This window comes from Varroa destructor, unplaced genomic scaffold, assembly GCF_002443255.2.
Source record: "Varroa destructor unplaced genomic scaffold, Vdes_3.0 BEIS01000005.1, whole genome shotgun sequence".
Lineage (NCBI taxonomy): Eukaryota > Metazoa > Arthropoda > Arachnida > Mesostigmata > Varroidae > Varroa > Varroa destructor.
In genome coordinates, this window is record NW_019211458.1 from 41,668,822 (window position 1) to 41,686,978 (window position 18,157).

Below are 18,157 nucleotides of genomic sequence, written 5' to 3' on the forward strand. Positions count from 1 at the left end.
TCATAAGACGCTCCCTACTCGGAAGGTTTAATAGTGTAAAGCAGTTGTGCTTAAACCTTACCGATAAAACTACCTAACAACCTAAACAATTTGGAACAGTATTCGTTGTTTTCTTCAATTGTTATACATTCTCATCGTTTTCGAGCGATAAAAGCCAGCTGTTAGAGATTCTAAGCATCCTTTGGCTGAAGCCAATTTAACGAATGGTTTACAAGGCCCCCAGAGGTTGCATAGCACGTCTAACTATCTGCGACTTAAGGACTGTAGTAGTATCCGGCTTAAAAGTTCAATCTAATCAAAGCCGGTTGCGCTTGTCACTAGCTTTGTCCTACTCCTTCTTCTACGCCGCCTAATTTTGAAATCCATAATAACTTCTGTCCGCGTTACTAGTAATGTGCACATGACTTTTATACTTTCGTGGTTACATCTTTAACAAATTGCAACACTTATTTTAGGGGCCTCGTTTTCGCTTTTAATTTTGTCGACCATCAACGTACCCTTTGGTTGTTCCAGTTCCTGTATTCATCAAGTGTGGTGACAGCTAGATGCTGTACGCCGAATGCTTTCCCAATTTTCGCAAAGACGTCAGACCGTTTTCAGACCGTCCGTCCATTTCAGCGATTTCAACTCCTTATGAGTCCTTGTGTTTTACGTTAGATATTTCGCATTGCCATCGACGTGACTTCTCATTGCAGTTGTTCTTTTGGGATGACACGATCCCTTCTTCTTGCTATGGTCTACTGCTCTTGCCCCCCGTGTCGGCTCTATTCCCGACGACGTGTCGGGACTACAACGAATTACCCGGGTTGCTGCAGCCGTTGAAAGAGCTGCCTGTACGTTTCTGCCTCTGTCAATTCTTCTTTTCAGTTAGCTATTCATCGCCATCGCTGCAGTTCTTGTCTCTTGTAGCAGTGTTTCTCTCTTTTTTCTTCCTTTTGGCTTACGTTCAATCGCAGTGCACTTACACAGTCAGCCCCTTACGATGGTTTCGATAGGCCTGTAAAAACGACAGATATCTGGGACAACATAATGTCTCAGGCCCCGTCCTCAGAATCGTCGCCTTGCTATAGGGAACAAGCGAGAGAGGACGGGAACTCGCTTTGGAATGAATTTACTGGAGGTCCACGGATGCCGACTTGAAGTAACAACGCTGGTGGCTTGTACAACGGGTTTCGGGTATTGTCCCCTATGGGATCTTGTTTTGTTATGGTGCCGACAATGAACTCCATGGGGTTGCAGTTGTGAGTAGGCTGTTGTAGCGGAAGCGGGAGGCGTTTCCAAAGAGCGGGTCGAGCGTTCACTTAACTTACTGATATATTAGCGGGTACGCTTGTCGGTGTATTTAGGATCTCTGCTATGTATGTTTGAGTTAGATCTTGTAGTCCTAGGTAGACGCATGGACTACCGGACGTGTTCGTGAAATTGGCTCAATTGTTCAAGTCGTTTACAGCGTTTCCGAGAACGAAGTAAATAGGTACTTGTTCTATGCCGTTGAAAATGGTGCAGAAGCGATGGTGGGTATTCTGTGTTGTGATTAACAGTTCTAATAGTTGTCAAGCGACCTTCCGGTCTGTCGTATTTTACAAACTCGCAGTTATTATCGAATCACAGTTTCTTGGCAGCGTGCCGTGACCATGAAGAGGAAAGGGAAGGGCAAACTGTCTTTTGGTGAACTTCGTTCCGAATGACTTAGATGTCGTAAACAATGGCCACGCTTTTTTCGGCCATACTTCCATTTGTACTTTTTCGTAACCTACTGAGTTTTGCAATTTTGTATGTACTCATAAATATAGATATATTTAGAATTTGTTAGTTGGTAAGTGTACGATAAAGTTTATGATTAGTTTTAATAGGATGGCGAGTGTATCAGATCTTCAGTGACCAGTCACTCAACTTGCAAGTCATGAATAAACTACGTCCAAGGTTTATTAAATTGATGTCTTTCCTGTAGCGGAAACGAATAAGAAATCATGTACGACGACCTAATCATGCAGACGATGCAGAAGGAAAACTTTAATATCGTCTGCAGTGGTTGAGTAGATAACATTAGCTTATCACAGTGTTAGTAGTAGTAGTTGGTTTACAGTTCGGAATTGAGGCATTGTACTGACGACTCTCGACGCTTCGCTACGATAACTGCAGTTACTACAGTAGTAACTTGCCCTGTACTAACAGCTGCGGCTATTTAAGTGTTACGCCGGGTCCAGTTGTGGAAAAACAACACAGGGTTCTTTGCAGGAATAGGAAATGTTTTTTTTTTTTTTTTTATTTATTTACGATATGTTATGGTCATTTGCCAACGAGGCGTCACCTTACGAACGTATAGCCAATATGCTACTCCTAGATATGTTTGTTCTGCCTGCCAGCTTAGCACAGCTCTGTGTTTCTCGCTGTGTGATGGGTTTCATGCTGCATGTAACGGCATCAGATACAGAGACTCACTTTGTAATATAGTTTACTACTTTTTTTTCTTTACTATTTACCTTTCTTTTACCATTGTGTTGAACAGCACTTTATCTAACTCGTCATTTTACCCCAATATCCCCCCCCCCCCCTCCCCAGCGCAAGACAATTTTTATGCGACAATCCTGCGCTATCGCCTTAATTTGTTCGCGTCACCGCTATCATACTCGTCGTCGTTTAACATCACTCTAACCTATCGGAATATTTAGATTGACTAAATTCGCTGAACTGTCAAAGCTTTCCTATTGGTCCTTTGTTGTTATTCGCTGGTAAAAGTCGCTTACGGTGAAGGGAATTGTGAGTTCTTCTTTTGACTCGCGCATTTCGTATCGACGCGCTCTTGTTATAGCCGCTACTGGCACTGTATAAGTACCATTTTCAATATGTGATACAAATATTGTGATATGAACTTCAAAGAATCTATCAGTGGGTGTTGCATAGCATTGCCGTTTATAAAACCTGGTTGCCTCCCGTCTACACGAGTATATATAGAGCCACAGATGGCTGCTTACCGAGCGAACTATTCGTTTGTTGGCGTTGCACATGATACCCATAATATCGCCAGTGGGTACTCTTTTCCATTTATCTGGGTACCCTAAATGTAGTTGTCTCATTCTGGCCGCAGATAGAAAAAATGAACGACTAGCACAATCTATTGCATATATCTCCAACCAGCTGCAAAATATTTAAGGTTATGGTATATTTACGCTTATTTTTGGTACGGCTGTTCATGCTATAATGCGGTAGCTTCAACAAATCATGCGACATAGGGTCGACCGGATTTTTAAAAAAAATAGAAAAAATATCCGGATTCGATTGGAAACTGCCTTAGTTCATGACTACCCCTTACGGATTTTGTACGTTGTAGGTAGCTAATCATTAGAATACGAGATTACTATTAATACGGTAGTAGCTAATAGTTGTACGGAAAAAAAGGTTCGAAATTCGATGCGATTTAAAGGAGAAAACACCTACCTGTCTGATGTTGCATTTCAGAATATTTGTTAAATACTCTATATGGGTTTTTGTTTCATTTACACGTAAGTAAGTTTGTACCATGTTATTTTTAATAAGCTAATGTACATTGGTGTAATTTTTTGATCTCACACTGATATCCACAGCTAGGCTAAAGCATCTTAGACAGTTTCTGTTTGCCCCGACCATCGTAGCTCTATACTTTGTGATTTGTCGTCTCATATGCCCTGGGCTTGGTCCCGCTCCAAGCTTCCATCGTAGGCGAAAGGGTTTCTTAGCCAACAAAAGACCTAGTAATTGTTGTTAGCATGATGCGCCTTTTTTATCAGTACGAACAGCGGCTCAGCACACACTCTTATTTAAACGCGGTTTCGCAGCCATTCATCATCGAAACGGTACGCCGCATGTTCGTCCTCTGCTTCTTCGGCTCCGTTAAGCGACGACCGTTTGCCGTGACCTTTTCAGGTTACAAAAAACAAAAAAAAAAAAGAAACGCATTAGATGAATAACACTTGACGCAATCTAATTGGTTTGGATGATAGATGCACCTAAATATAGACACGTTCGGGTAACGTATACTTTTGATACGTCTTTAAAAGTACATAACAATTGCACAAAAAGATTTCGAGAGCCTATTATTAAAATAGACCTATAGCTTATAATGGTTACAAAAGGGTTTTTGCATGTGAGAGGTCGACCCACCTCCAAGGCATGAATGCCCGTAAAGACGACAGCTGTCAGCAAGAGCATTTGGTTGCCGACCTGCAAAATTATTTTGCCGTTATATACATAGGTAAATCGATATATTATGCCCGTACACCGTAATTATATTTATATTAAATTTTTTCAAAAGCCATCTCAGTAGCGAAAATAGGGAATTGTGAAGGAAGGCCATTTAATAAGCGACCTTATTTAAAAACGACGTTATCGAGACGTTGTTTTGCCATCTTAGTTATTGTGTTTACTCTTATACCCAGCTTCCTTAATCTCTCTAGTTGAAAATAGATCATCGAACTTCTACGATCAGTATTAAAGTGTGAGTGTCGAAACCTTCGCGCGTACACACCACATGTATATATATGTCGCCGTGGAACGCGTAAACATTTACGATTCATATATAAATAGTATTTCCATTCTATGAAGTATTAACGCAATTTTAAACCTAACACCCTAAAAGTTATACACAGCAGACGTTGTTACTGGTCTGTTAGGTGGTGGTTTTTTAATATCGACGTGTGTTGGAAGCTGGGGAACGGGATGATTCACATAAAGGCCATTACTACGCCCTACGTTAGTCTAACCAAACGATGATAGAGCCCGTAACAGTTCCATAAAAATCTGCTCTTTTTACTATTTATATCGATGAATATATGGTATATCTATTACGCGGTCTTTCACTTTAAGCTAAAGTACGTGGCAACTATACGTTTACTACTTAAAGGCAATATCCTTTCGCGTAATAACCCATTTGCTTGTGAGTACACTAGATCATATTCACTACTGAGCATGAATGGAATAACGTAACAACGCTACCCTAAGTCGTCGCTGAAACCGGTTACAGAAGACTATTTAGAGCTGTTCTTACGTCATCTAAAATAGGACTATCTTTCGCCTGCAGAGTGGTTTTCATGGAAAGTTAGTAGATTTACGGTTCCTTTACATAGCGTCCAGAACCCATTTCATAGTCACATTAGCTTCCTTAACCCTTTTGGAGGACTGGCAGTTCTTAGACAACTTTGTTTTTCTTTTTTCTGTATAAATTAGTAAGTTACTGCCTTTAGTCGCTGCGTCGTTTATAGACTAGCAGGACACACAATCGTAGGCTTGAATCACTTGCGAATGCTGAAAGACCTCATTTAGGTCGCACCATGTTGCACCGGCGTTAGTTGTTCAGGGGTCAAAACAAGCGAAGACTAACGTGTGACATTGCACAACCTGAGGCGCCCATCTTGGAAGGAGCAGAGGTTGCCTTGACAAACATCATTTTAAGTCTACGGAAGAAGTACTCTAAAAGCAGCGCTATGATATGAAGTGGAGAGTGTATGATCATTTTGTCATTAGCCTGATCCGTGAGGACAATATAGTCTATAATCAAATTAATCGATCGAAGCTGAGTAAATTAATTACGGCTAGCTGGAAATTATGCACAACTATGTTAAAGAAAATTGCTCATCATGCCGCCACTTGAATAAATCTATGGACAAATTGTATCAAACTGCCTATATTTTTTTAGTAGGTATTCCTTTGTAGATATCTCAAATGAACTCAGAGATGCTAGCAGACGCTAGAAACCAATAGGAGGCTACTGGGCGTTTGATCTGTAAAATGTAGACATCGCCTTGAAGATGTATGGGGTCATTTACAAGCTACTATTGTGAAACTGGGATGAACGTGTGCACACGTGGAGCATGCTTTGCCACTTTTGAAATGATGATGAACATCTCCATATTGAAGGCAATACTTTCGATGAGATATGATGTATCATTTGTTTTAAAGGAACAAGCGATAAATAATAGGATGGCCTTGTTGAAAAGTACACCTAATGCCGATAAAGTCTCACAAGCAGCATTGCTTCGGCTGCCCATTTACGAAGTTCTCATTCGTTGCGAAGGTAGTCGCATGTACTATTCATGATCACACTCGACCTGTAGCCTAACAGCTTCAGTTCATGTGACTTAAACTTATATGCCAGCCAATAGCTGGTTTCTCTGTCAGCTTGTCCCGTTCGCTTCTTTTGCATTGTAGTCTTCAAGGGTCCATTATTTTGTCAGGCGCAAGAGACTCGTTTGAATGCGGTGTCTTGGAGTGAGCGTATTCGCTGCCAGCCCGTTGTCCTCGAACCTGAGATTAGTAACTATGCCAATGGCCAAAGGACCAAGATCAAAAGCAATCAAGCAGTCGGTTACACATGGCAGAATCCCTAGGGTAAACAGCAGTAGGTTTACTGGGCAGCTGCAAAGCCATCGAAGTGAAATCAGCAAAGCTGAACTCGATGGCATACTCTGTGTTACGCAGTAATCCGTTTAGATAAGAAATTTTAAATTGTTTGAAAGTTTAAAATGCAAAGTGTCCATCGACTTACTTTGCAAGTATGATCGTAAAACGCAGACAGAGACAGATTGACACCAAATCTAACGTCAACGTGATTAGTAATGGGTGGAAATCTAAAAAAAAAACTCTTTAGAGGAATACAATAATTTTTTCCCCAAGATTGTTTACATCGAAGTAAGTCAAGAGTTTTTACGATTTTTTTTGCGACAGTCGATTTGCATAAATAGGATTCAGGGCTGTAGCTACGGCAGGTAATATCTGCGGCTTTGATTTTCACAGAGAAAGAACGTCGCGAGGAGACGTCGTATATTTGGTAATTGGTATGTAACGAAAATTTATCACTAGAATCACTTTGAAGTTTTTCAAAATTGTGTTTCCATCAAAGAGTTCCTAACACTCACATTATTTTTTAGTTCTTTAACAACTTTATGGGAGGAATACAAAGTTGAACAACAATACATAGTTAGAAGCGACTTTTTCTTGGCCAGAAATGTTCGCTCGGTTTCCGTAAAAACTTCTATACTTCAAATATGTCACCCTATAAAAGTTGAAAAACGGCGGGTTTTCAGAAGCAGAGAACACGGGACAGCCTGAAACAATTCATACCATTGTATAGGCTGTTTTTTTTTCAAACAAATTCACCAGTTAGAGAGGTAATGCTAATTTTTTTATTTTCATATGAGCTATAGTATGGTAGCGATTATGCTATAATTAGCTGTGAAAGTTGATAAAAATAACTATTTCGGTCAATAGGAATAAGTGAGCACCAATAAACTGTCTAGGCATAGTAATTGGTTCCGATAGAAGCTTGACTCAAATAAAACGTAAATATAACTAGTGTCAAACAAATAGCTTGTATCAAATAATAAACATTTTTCTTTTCGCTTATTATTAAGCATGAATATATATATATATAAATAAGGTTCTACATTTTCAACATAATCTGTTCAAATACCGTTTTTACCAAAATTGTAGGACTTCTTCTGTATGCATTCGTATAAATATAACGTTCGTGGGAAAAATTACGTCTGATCAGGATGCCATATATGAGAATACGTTGAAACTAATGCGAAGATCGCTGCAAAGTGTTTTCGTGCAATAGATTGCCCATTTTAGCAGTACACACAAAAGTTTTGCAGAGGGCAAATTTATTCTTGGTATAACAGTAGCCCGGTTGGAATGATAGCTGCTAGCAAGCTAATAATGCCGTTAGTGAATCAAGCTATTACGGAGAATGCGTATGTACGTTAGAGCTAGTCAAAATGATACATTTGAATATAAATTTCAAATATGAATTGAATCCCTACATAAATAGAACGAACGTGCCCATTTACATCTTCGAGCATTTAATGCAGTCAAGAGAGGTGAACTGCTTGCAGCTCCGCTCCAAGTCGATAGATTTTTGTAATTCTGTGTCCCCGTCTAAACGGTAAATTCTCTCTGTATATCTGGGCTTCTTCACTGGTTCAGCCCAATTTGTAGTGCACAGCTCAAACTGTTTCTTACCTCTAACCGATAGTGAGTCAAACTTTTCGATGATAGCGTCATCGCGAACTCAATCATAAACTCGACTTTCATATCAGGCAAAGGCTGAGGGTTTAGCATACAAAAGGCAAAAGAAAAAGATGGCCAAAAAGCTATTCCGTGTTTCACTATTATTATTATTATTATTACTGTACTAGATACGATTCGAAAGAATTTTACAACCGTCATATATATATATATATATATATATATATATCTGAATTGCAAGAGACTGGAGTGTTTTTATATTGCCAGTATGGATGCTATGGGTCCGTCGAAAAGCCATCAAAACTGGGTTACCGCAACAGAGCGAAAAATAAGAGAAGTGAAAGCAAGCGGATTGTCTGTGGCTAGTTCATTTGATATAAGCAACATTTTCAATTGTCTGGTATATTAGGTGATGATTGACGCATTAAAGAGCTGTCCCATGACTTCGAAGATTAATCTCCCGTAGCAATAATATTATCATTTATGGGAAGAGGAGTTTGCCACGATTGCCAGACTACCTCATGGGTCATTAAATTGACCCTCTACTATGAAAGATGGCTTATAATCTCCTGAAGCTTTAGAGTATGTGGATAATGTAGCCATCCTAGTACGAATCGTTCTAATAGTTGGAGACGTACGAATTACAACCATCCTCGGAGAAGGAGCTATTGATTGAGAGACACCTATAGACGAACAGCCTGTGACGGAACAAAAACGAAAAGATAGAGTTAAAACTCCTGAAGGTCTAAAGGCTTTTAATGATAAGAGAGGCGAATGCCGCAACTACTCTAATACGGCTTACACTCGAGCTAACTCTTATTCAACAGAAAACCAAGTTGTGAAACAATCCAGCACTAGAACAAAAAGGGCAAAAGAGCAGACCATCAAAAAGTAGCAACAAGAGTGCAGCATGTCGTTAGAGGATTTGGTAGAGGGCGCAGAACTGTTGTTGATGGATCTCCGACCTGACCAAGTCGTTCAGCGGGAATCCCTGCGCCGCCATTTACCACTGAAACAAGTCCTTACTGGATGTTCGGGAGTTGCTAAAAATACCTGCATAGGGCAAAAGTAAGTCTGAATATGCCATACGTGTAGATTATTACGCAGGCGCGGTTGATAACGTGACGTACTCGATCTTCTATAATCCACCCCTTGAGGTCGCTTTCTGAAGATCTGATCTTCTCCGGATGAGGCATTAAGACAGTAGCACAGTTTTTGGTCGGCCTAGTTGAGGAGCGCAACTTTTGTACAAGCAACAAGGTTATTAAAGGAAAAACACGTTCGAAGGAGAAGAAATGGAGGCCCGGGAAGGATTCGGTCAAAACTAACATAGACGGAAACGACAACTGACAACTCTAGTATGATCAAACTCGGTGAAAGGGCTGTGTAGAAATAATTGCGCTACCACCCGGTACGAAGTAACGTGCAGACGGTTCTAGAATAGGCCTAGAATATAAAGAATCTAACAGTTTGTCTTCTGTAAAAAAATATCATTATTATCTCTTGTCTCTAGGCGTTACTAAAATACCTTGTTCTTACTATAGCGCTACCCTACCCTACCCTACCCTACCCTACCCTACCCTACCCTACCCTACCCTACCCTACCCTACCCTACCCTACCCTACCCTACCCTATAGGTCCAGGATCTATGTTAAAGAGATACAGTACTCAAATGGAAAAAAAAACTGATTAATTTCTATTCGTGGATATTCGTATTGCTCACTTACTGCTTCGCCGTAGCAACGCAATGATTCGCTTCGTGTTGAAATCGCGGGGCGCCTCATTTCCTGAAGTAGTGATAAATATCAATGAAATTCCAGTGATCAAAAATCCTTCACGCAGAAACACAGAGACCGACTTTCACAGAGAAAGCTAGTAGATATTCGGTCAAGCCATTTGATCAGTGAGAAGTTACGTATGCTGACCCTAAGGCGTTGGTGCAAAGGGTGCGTAGGAAAATTTTTGAGTATTCACTGAAGATATCATGCAACATTTACGCATGACAAAGTATTGTTTTGATGCGTCGTTTATACCAGCTTCATCAGACCTTCACCAGGATCTATAGGTTTACTAAAGGTCACTAGGATCAAAGACTTCTGAGCAGCGATACCTTCAGGTTTGGCAATTTCTCTAGCTATAATAACGACGTAAATTAACCTAAACACCCCGTGCACTATTCTATTCGTTCAATTAGATTTGGCTATTTTTCATTGAGTTGAATTTTTAATGATCTCCTGCTTTATTCAGCGCATCGGAAAGACCTGTCTTGATATGTACGCATATATCCTCAAATCGAACGGAAACGACCCAAATGAAATTTAAAGGACAGCATGCTACGAACGTTTGGGATGTTTCGAAGGCCAGGCTAACGGTTTCTATAGCCATTCAATGTTCAGGTTTTACGCATGACTCGAGTGTTGCAACACGCGATTGAAGCATGTTAGTTTGAGATGCTCCAATACGTTAATTGTATATTGATTTGTAGAATGAAATAGTGTATTTACTGAGGTCGGGAAGCATCAGACTGGACACGCAATGCGATAGGATGACATTTAAAAAATTTATCGCGTGCTCGATACATTAAATAAAGCTCCCGACTTCCGGAGCGTTTATTATAGCTGCTAAAAAAGCCGAGAAGGTCAATATTGTTAAACTAAATCTCAATAGTCGATAGAGTGATTTGCGCTTGGTATGGTATTTTATATCATAGGGATATAGACAAAGCATGCGCTGGAAATTAAAAAAAAAAAAGTTATTTGTTCCAGTATCGAAAAAATATAAAAGACATCGATTTTCACCCACAGTCACGCTCTGACGGATGGCGTCATGATGCCTATGAGGCCATTTATTGTTTGCATTGTTCTGCGTGCGAATTTCGACATACTCTGCGGGTAGACTACTATTTTTCACGGCCAGGATACTAGAACGTTAGGGAAGCGGGCAGAGCAACTAAGCAGCAACAAAAGCGATCTATGAGCCGAGACCTGGTCTTCATTGGATTATTAGCTTGTCAGGGCACGCAAATACTACTTGAGTTGGTATACCTTACGATATGTATTAGCCGGCTACACGTTAGCAGTATAGTACATATAAAATATATAATAAAATATAGAATAATGTACATATAAAAAATGATTAAATTTCTCCGTTACGACAGATTTGTCGTTGGTACAGTGAATGATTTTTTCGAATCTACGAGGGCGGCTTTCGTGAGATCTTGTCCAATACTTGCATAAAGTCAAATGAATGCTATGGTAGTTACTGGACAATTGCCCAAGGGGCTTTACGGTAACAAGCGTCTACGCATGCATACATAAATACAGTAATAGAACATGGACTCACATTATCGTTGCAGTCGAATATGGAGATTCACATTATCTATAAAACTGAGGTTTTCGAACGATCACACTAAAGAGGTGGTTTGTTAAAAATATTCCTAGGTTTTGCTATTTCATTGTTCAGTGTTGAATGGTGTACGTCAGATACAGACTTTAAGGTCATACGTCAGAACAGAGTATCTTGAATTTCGAGCAGTCGTAAACTTTGAAGAAAAATGCAGGTTTGAGGCCTAAGATAATTAGAGGAACACGAATAGGAAAAAAAGTTGCCGTTTTTTCGATAGGCCACATAAAGTACAGCCGTGAACTGTCTTAGCTTCAAACCACTTCACAAATATGAGCATTACAATGAACACTGTGTAATCTAATTAACGTAGAAAAATAAAACACAACAACAATGTGGATAATTTGTCAACGCGGTAACTTTATTACACCTTATAAATCTTGAATGAGCTTATTTGTTTTCTCGAAGCTCGCATAAAGATCATCGGAGATATTCAATACTTTAGGTAACGCAATAAAAATAAACCTGCTTCAACGGCCTGTTGCTTTGCGATTGTTTTTTAATGACATATTTATTTTTTGTCATCAAAAAACGTATTGAGTGATAGTAATACCACAAAGATAATTTCTAGACTAGTTTGTATACAATGTGTGCGTTTTTACGCCGACTTTGGTGGACTATAGCAACTACAAGTAGATAAATGGCTCGCGGTTTCGGAGACTCTACCTTACGTTAAGTTACAATCGGCATATGTGAATATTGTCCAATTTATCCAATTTATTGTCCAATAAATTTGTTTCGTCGTATTTAACTAAGGATTTGTGCGTTGATGTTTAAAATCTACGTTTGCTACCTTGTGCATGGTCCAAATAGTAACCTCGGGTCAATCTAGCACGCTTGGCAAAAACCGGATTACCGCGTTAACATAACCTGCGCTCATGCAGAGTCAATCCTAACCGTCGCTATGTCAAAAACTATATATTCTCATAATGTCCAGCGCGAAAACTCTTCAACTGGGCTGGTTTGATTGCGTTTCTGCTGTCCTTCTTCACTTCTGTACAGAAAAAGGTCTTTATAGCCTTTCGGCTTCGCAAGATTAGGAAAAAAAACTCTTTTCAGCAGTGGCCTCTCGTCGTATCGACTAAGGCTAGAACTAATAGAAAATTATATTGGATATATATATATATATATATATATAAAGAATGTTTGACATAATCATAAGTAAGGTTGACATGTCCTACACGTATAAATACATTAATTAGGACCTTGGGGCAATCTGTCTCGGGAAGATATTACAATAAATATGTATTAAATAGCCATAGAGCCAATGCGCAAAAAGGGAACAGTAAACGACAGCTATGCGTGGGGGGGGGGGGGTGCGCACGTAATTTTATGAAAATTTTCTTTTTAATCAAGATGTATTCAATCATATATGACTGGCAATGTTATTATTTTCATATGCCAAACGCCTCGTTTGTGTAAATAAAGTTGTTATTCAATTGAATAGCACTACCGATCATCAAGTTAACGAAATAGGTGTAAAAACAAATGTCGGAAAACGTATTATATTTATCTTATTATTACTATTATATTATTAACGTATTATATACGCAGGTATTATTAGTTTTTAAATTATGTAATAGATTAATCATGTCAGTTATATAAACGGAACGACCTGTTGTTACACTGTTCCGACATATGCGGGTCTACTTCAAGATTTTGGCCTTATAGTTATGTAAGTCAGATTTAAAGCGTAGCGCTAAAGGGCACTATTGTACGGTTTATATAGAGTGGATTGAGGGGTTTACAGTTAATGGGTTATCAGCAACACAATTAAAGCTGAAATTTAGGACAATTTCCGATAATCCTCAACCTCGTTGGTGCAAATCTTAGTCCGATGCTTTTTATTTGAGATGAACAAAGCACATGTACCCATTGAAATACGCCGAGTATAAGCAGAGAAAATCCATAGCTTGTCTGAGGGTTTTTATTAAAGGTTGTTTTTTAACGAAGTATCTGGCCTACATTATTGTGAATCTTGTCACCTTTTAGATTAACATGCTTGCCAGCTGATATATTAATGTAGGTCTTGTTGCCACGAGGTGACAAGCGTCGACGTGGTAAAACATGTAATTATATTTTAGCCTTCTGGCCATTTGCAAATATGGCCTTTACTTCTGCACCGTACTTATTGAATAAATATTCGTTTTTACTGTCGTTTTTTTTCTATGATCTAGACGTTTTCAGTTTTTCATCATGCAGTTATTTTTCTTAGCAGCGCAAATGTCATTAAATTTCCACTCATTAAGTTCCCAAGATTGGTAAACTCTTAAATGGTATACTCCGACTGATTATTATTGCACCAAAGAGAAAATACTGTCCGTTTCGGGACTATTTTTGTTGATATGTTGTAGGCCTTACAAACATAATGTAACATCTTGTTTAGTCTGGTCCCTCTCCTCAGTAGATGGCTTTCTTGCATCTTTACAAGGGCACTTGTCTAAGTTCTAACTGAACTGTATGGCTTTCCCCTGTGAAATACCGGAGTGATGTATGCTGACCTAAAAGTAACCTATAATACTGGTAAATTTTACTAGCTCGTTTGTATATCCTAATTTTTTTTATTGATGGGGTTTGTTTACCCGAATTTGTCCTAGTTGAGCGAATAGGCACCGGAAGACAACGACAGCCTAATTTTTGCGAAAAGGAAAACGAATACATGTATGTATCCAGTCGAAGTCGAAATCATACGACTTTTCCATTTACTTAAGCTGCGCACGTAAACTATCAGAAAGATCTTTTGATGCACTTTCAAACCCCTCAGTTGACGTAGATGATATCTATCTCAGTAAAGACAATCAATCGGTCTTTCCTTCAAATGCGTTTAAAGCTACATCGGATTTGCTCAGCTATATACTATTCGCCGACCTCGACCATCGTTTATTTACGACCAAAAGCATTGTCTAGCCTGTTGCACAGTCTGAGCTCTGCCTTCAAAATGGCCACATCTGCGTGTATACATTTCTCAAGTTCTCCAGTCTGGTGTTGGCCCTGATGAATGCCTTCATCGAAAGGAAATAACCTCTTCTTGCCTAGACAGAATCTTGCTATGTAGACAACACTTTTTCTGTTCTCCCAGCAGTAACGGTGATTGAAGTAACGTTCTAGCAGCTTGGATAACGAATGTAAAACACGGAAAGGCTAGCATGAACCTTAGAACTGAATTCTGACTCGAACAAAACAACAATTCTATCGGCAGGTTGGTACAATGATATTACTCATCACGCAGACTGGGCGTTTAACTTTTTGAGTTATTTAGCGGTACGGCAGAGACTCTTCACACTTTCATTATCCTTCTGCAACCGGCGGGTTCGATGCTGTATTGTGGAACACGTAGTTACTTTTCTATTCCTCGAGTTTCGTGCAGCTGTAGTTAAACGATTATTGTAAACTATAAACGTTGATGAAGATAAAACATTCCGCAATCGCTCCTTTAATCGTGTATCGGAGCTTATGCAGTCGTCCAATAAGCCGTTAATGAAAGCCCAACGAGCGAAGATGAAATACGAACAATCGATAACGAATGGGTCGCTGCGGGTAGCATACTTTTCGAGACAGAAGATTTATAATTGAACCGAGACCCACTGTTTGATAAGCTGAAAACCGCCCAAAAATGTAACCTGCCGAAGTTTTTCCATACCAACGGCCTACTTTTATTGTACTATATATATATATATAATTACTACTACTGCTGCTACTACTAGACAGTCAAACGCAGCAATATTCGTCAACGGTTCCTACGACGTTTCGAATAATGTCATCGTTTATTTGTCGAAAAATTATATTTGGGACTGCCGCCTGTTATACGGCCTTTTTCAATATGGATTTTTATTTCTCCTTTGGTACCTTGCGTGACGTGGGGATGACTTAGTTTGGCTATAGGTAAACAGCCTTTTTGTAATGGGGTTTCGACAATAAGTGATAGTGCGACACTCGTTACCTTTCGCAATTCTGGTGCTTGGTTCCCTTTCAACTACCAGACGTTGGAACGTAGTTCTTTGGAAGTTACACCGCACCCTTATTTTGCTTATTTTAAGACTTAGTTTTTGTCGAAAGTTTCGAAACTCCGCTCTGCCTTTTTACCCTAGTTTATTGATGCACATGGTGTGTGTATATGTGCGTACTGTATATATAAAACAACTGTTTTTCGCACACACAGTGTAGTACAAAAGGATGGGTCTGACCCTCACTTACATGAACAAAGAAATAAATACATACACACATTCGCTGCAAGTTCACGTCATTGGGAATATATGAATACAAAATTAAGCCTTGTAATAAGATGCATGTGAATTTAATAATAGGTATATTTGAGGGCAAAAGTGTATCTAATAAGTACAAAGTTATCAATCAACTCACCGTAGGTAGCCCCCGAATCGGCGGCTGTGGTTTCTCCCATAAAGCTAATTATGAACACGGCAGCGATGAACAGGACGATAAAAGTATTTGATGCGAACGGCCTCATTCTTTCGTGTTTTCCTCTTTTTAAGCAAGAAAGCTAGTGCTACTGAAGGCTTTCCTGCCACAAACTCGGTGTTAACACCCGTAAAGCTGTGAGGACACGAAGCTCCGCAAGCGACTTAGATCTTACTTTTCGTTGCGGTCACAACTGAAAGCTAAATTGATAAAAAGCTGCTGTTAATGGCTCGGTCGTGTTCCTTTTGTCCTGTGAGTGGTACGTGAATAACCAAGATCAAGCTTTGGCGCACACCGTTCGACGATATGTTGATGAATGGCCACCAATCAAGGGATATCTCTCTTTTATAGTCGTTCCTAAAAGCACATTAGATATTATTGATATCACGCTATGCGTTGAACAAACAATTCACGTATCGGAGCCGACGGTTGTCTTCTGGTACAGTGTTAAAGGAAGGTACGCGGTGGTTGAGAGCACTTTGAGACATTGTGGGTTTGCCTTGCAGAGCCTTGCCGGTCGACTCTTCACCTCTCTGATGCTAATTTACATCTTTAGCAAGATTTGACGCGGCGCCTCGCTTCGGCAAAAAATCCAACGACGCTCTATTATAGCAATAAACCTAGTGTGTTCGTAAACTTTTCGTTGCAAGGAAGCATACGCTACAGAGACTAGCAGGACGTTCTTTTCTTGCAACTCGTCGATCTTATGTTGTCGATAGTAGTGGCAAAGAACAACTGCAACAGATCCGTGCCACTATACCCATAGCTCTGTTGGGTCTGCCCAGATAACGGCGCAGCGATGAGTCTGCAGCCAGTACTATGCACCGCCCGATAGGATAACTCAATTAGTGGTATCTCTTTCTGACTTCGTTTGACGGTACTGGCACCCTTTTTGTCGCTCCATCTCCCAAAACCCACATAACGTCCTGTTCATTGCCGTCGACTTCATTCACCAGCGTTCTTTCAACCCTCCCCGCGTCAACCTGGTCCCCGAGTGCTGCCTCTTCAGACAGACGATTCCCAATCGAAGTACTCCATGCATGTTCCATGCGGCCTTCTAAGCTGTTACGTCCATATGACTTTAGTTGTCTCGTGGCGCTTTCAGCGACGCAACCCATTTCAGACCACCTACCATTGGCGTTGCTAGGGGTTGGTGGATTAACATAGGACAAAAACGGCTTGAACCTACGATAACATCCTCACCAGATGGCGTTTATTCGTTTGGGGCTAAAACTGAGGCTATACGAAGGAATCTTATCAAATAAGATGTTTCAGCTATATAATATTGTTAGCCTTGTAGTAATATTGTTACTAATCAAATTTTTGGTGAGGCTCAGTCTGTGCTTTCCGAACTACAGTACAATTTCCTATATTGTAAATTAATGTGGTTAAAGTAGCCAAAGCTTTTATGTAGTTAGAAGCGCCCTCTAGAACGACCAAATCGGAGCACCATGCAATACAGATCACATCGATTAGTTTGACATTGCACCGCGACTCTCAGTGATGGATAATTTATAAATCGAATTGTATCCAAGATGACAGAACGGTGACCAGTCAATGATTCTGAAGGGGACCATGACGGTCACATTCGTAGCTTTTAGCTAGCAGCAATTTGTTTAACGTTCGCGAATTCAATTGATGGTTGTGCTTAAGGGATGATAACTGGACAGTATACTATTGTTATTTTTGTATGTTCAGTATTCGATTACTTACCAGTGATTTCAAACAAAAGACAACAGGAATAACACAACTAGGGCTTTTTTTTTCAATGTCTCTAGTAGATTTAAGAACTCAAATTTTAACTTACGTTCTAAAAATTATATTTAGTTGAAATCGAAACGTTAGATAGAAACCGTTCGGTTGAATCAACTTTAAATAGCTTTAATAGGGGCATATATGGACAATGGAAATTACGGTGGGTCAGTGGGGTGAGTACAGCAAATGCGTTTAGAACTATTATCTATATATAATATGATAGAGATCTGTTGTAGTTTGTTGTTACAGTGTGAGTGCCTGCCAAAACATTGCCCAAAATACTGACGGATCAAATGGAGTGAAATAGGTATCATCGAAATTTTACATAGATCCGTATAAACACGACTGACTAATTGGGAATAAAGTTGTCCTGCCAACCAACATCGTCATGCGGCATCTCCATCTATTAGCAATGTAGTCTTGTTTGCCCCACGCATTTTACCAAGGCTTCCTGCCTATCGCTCCAATCAGATATATGTATAATTTATAATAATGTACCCTGCAAAAATATCTGGCGAATGGTTATTTTCGAAAACGGGGGAGCCTTCGTATGATTGCGATCTGTGGAAACGGTTACGCAATT

The 18,157-nt window shown here is 39.7% G+C and overlaps 1 protein-coding gene across 4 annotated transcripts in view; it reads right to left on the reverse strand.

Annotated features, from left to right (window-relative positions):
* Positions 1-2,228: 2,228 nt before the first annotated feature.
* Positions 2,229-18,157, reverse strand: part of LOC111251153 (uncharacterized) — a 29,959-nt gene continuing 14,030 nt past the window's right edge. For 3 of the 4 annotated variants that reach the window (XM_086989979.1, XM_086989980.1, XM_086989981.1), the window contains 4 exons: positions 15,763-16,019; positions 9,729-9,788; positions 4,141-4,200; positions 2,229-3,895 (listed from right to left, as the gene is read on the reverse strand). In XM_086989979.1, the coding sequence (XP_086846105.1) occupies positions 3,798-3,895; positions 4,141-4,200; positions 9,729-9,788; positions 15,763-15,868 (324 nt within the window). In that variant the 5' untranslated portion in view covers positions 15,869-16,019 and the 3' untranslated portion in view covers positions 2,229-3,797. The remainder of the gene's footprint in view (positions 3,896-4,140; positions 4,201-9,728; positions 9,789-15,762; positions 16,020-18,157) is intronic. The other variant, XM_086989982.1, reaches the window with a different exon arrangement.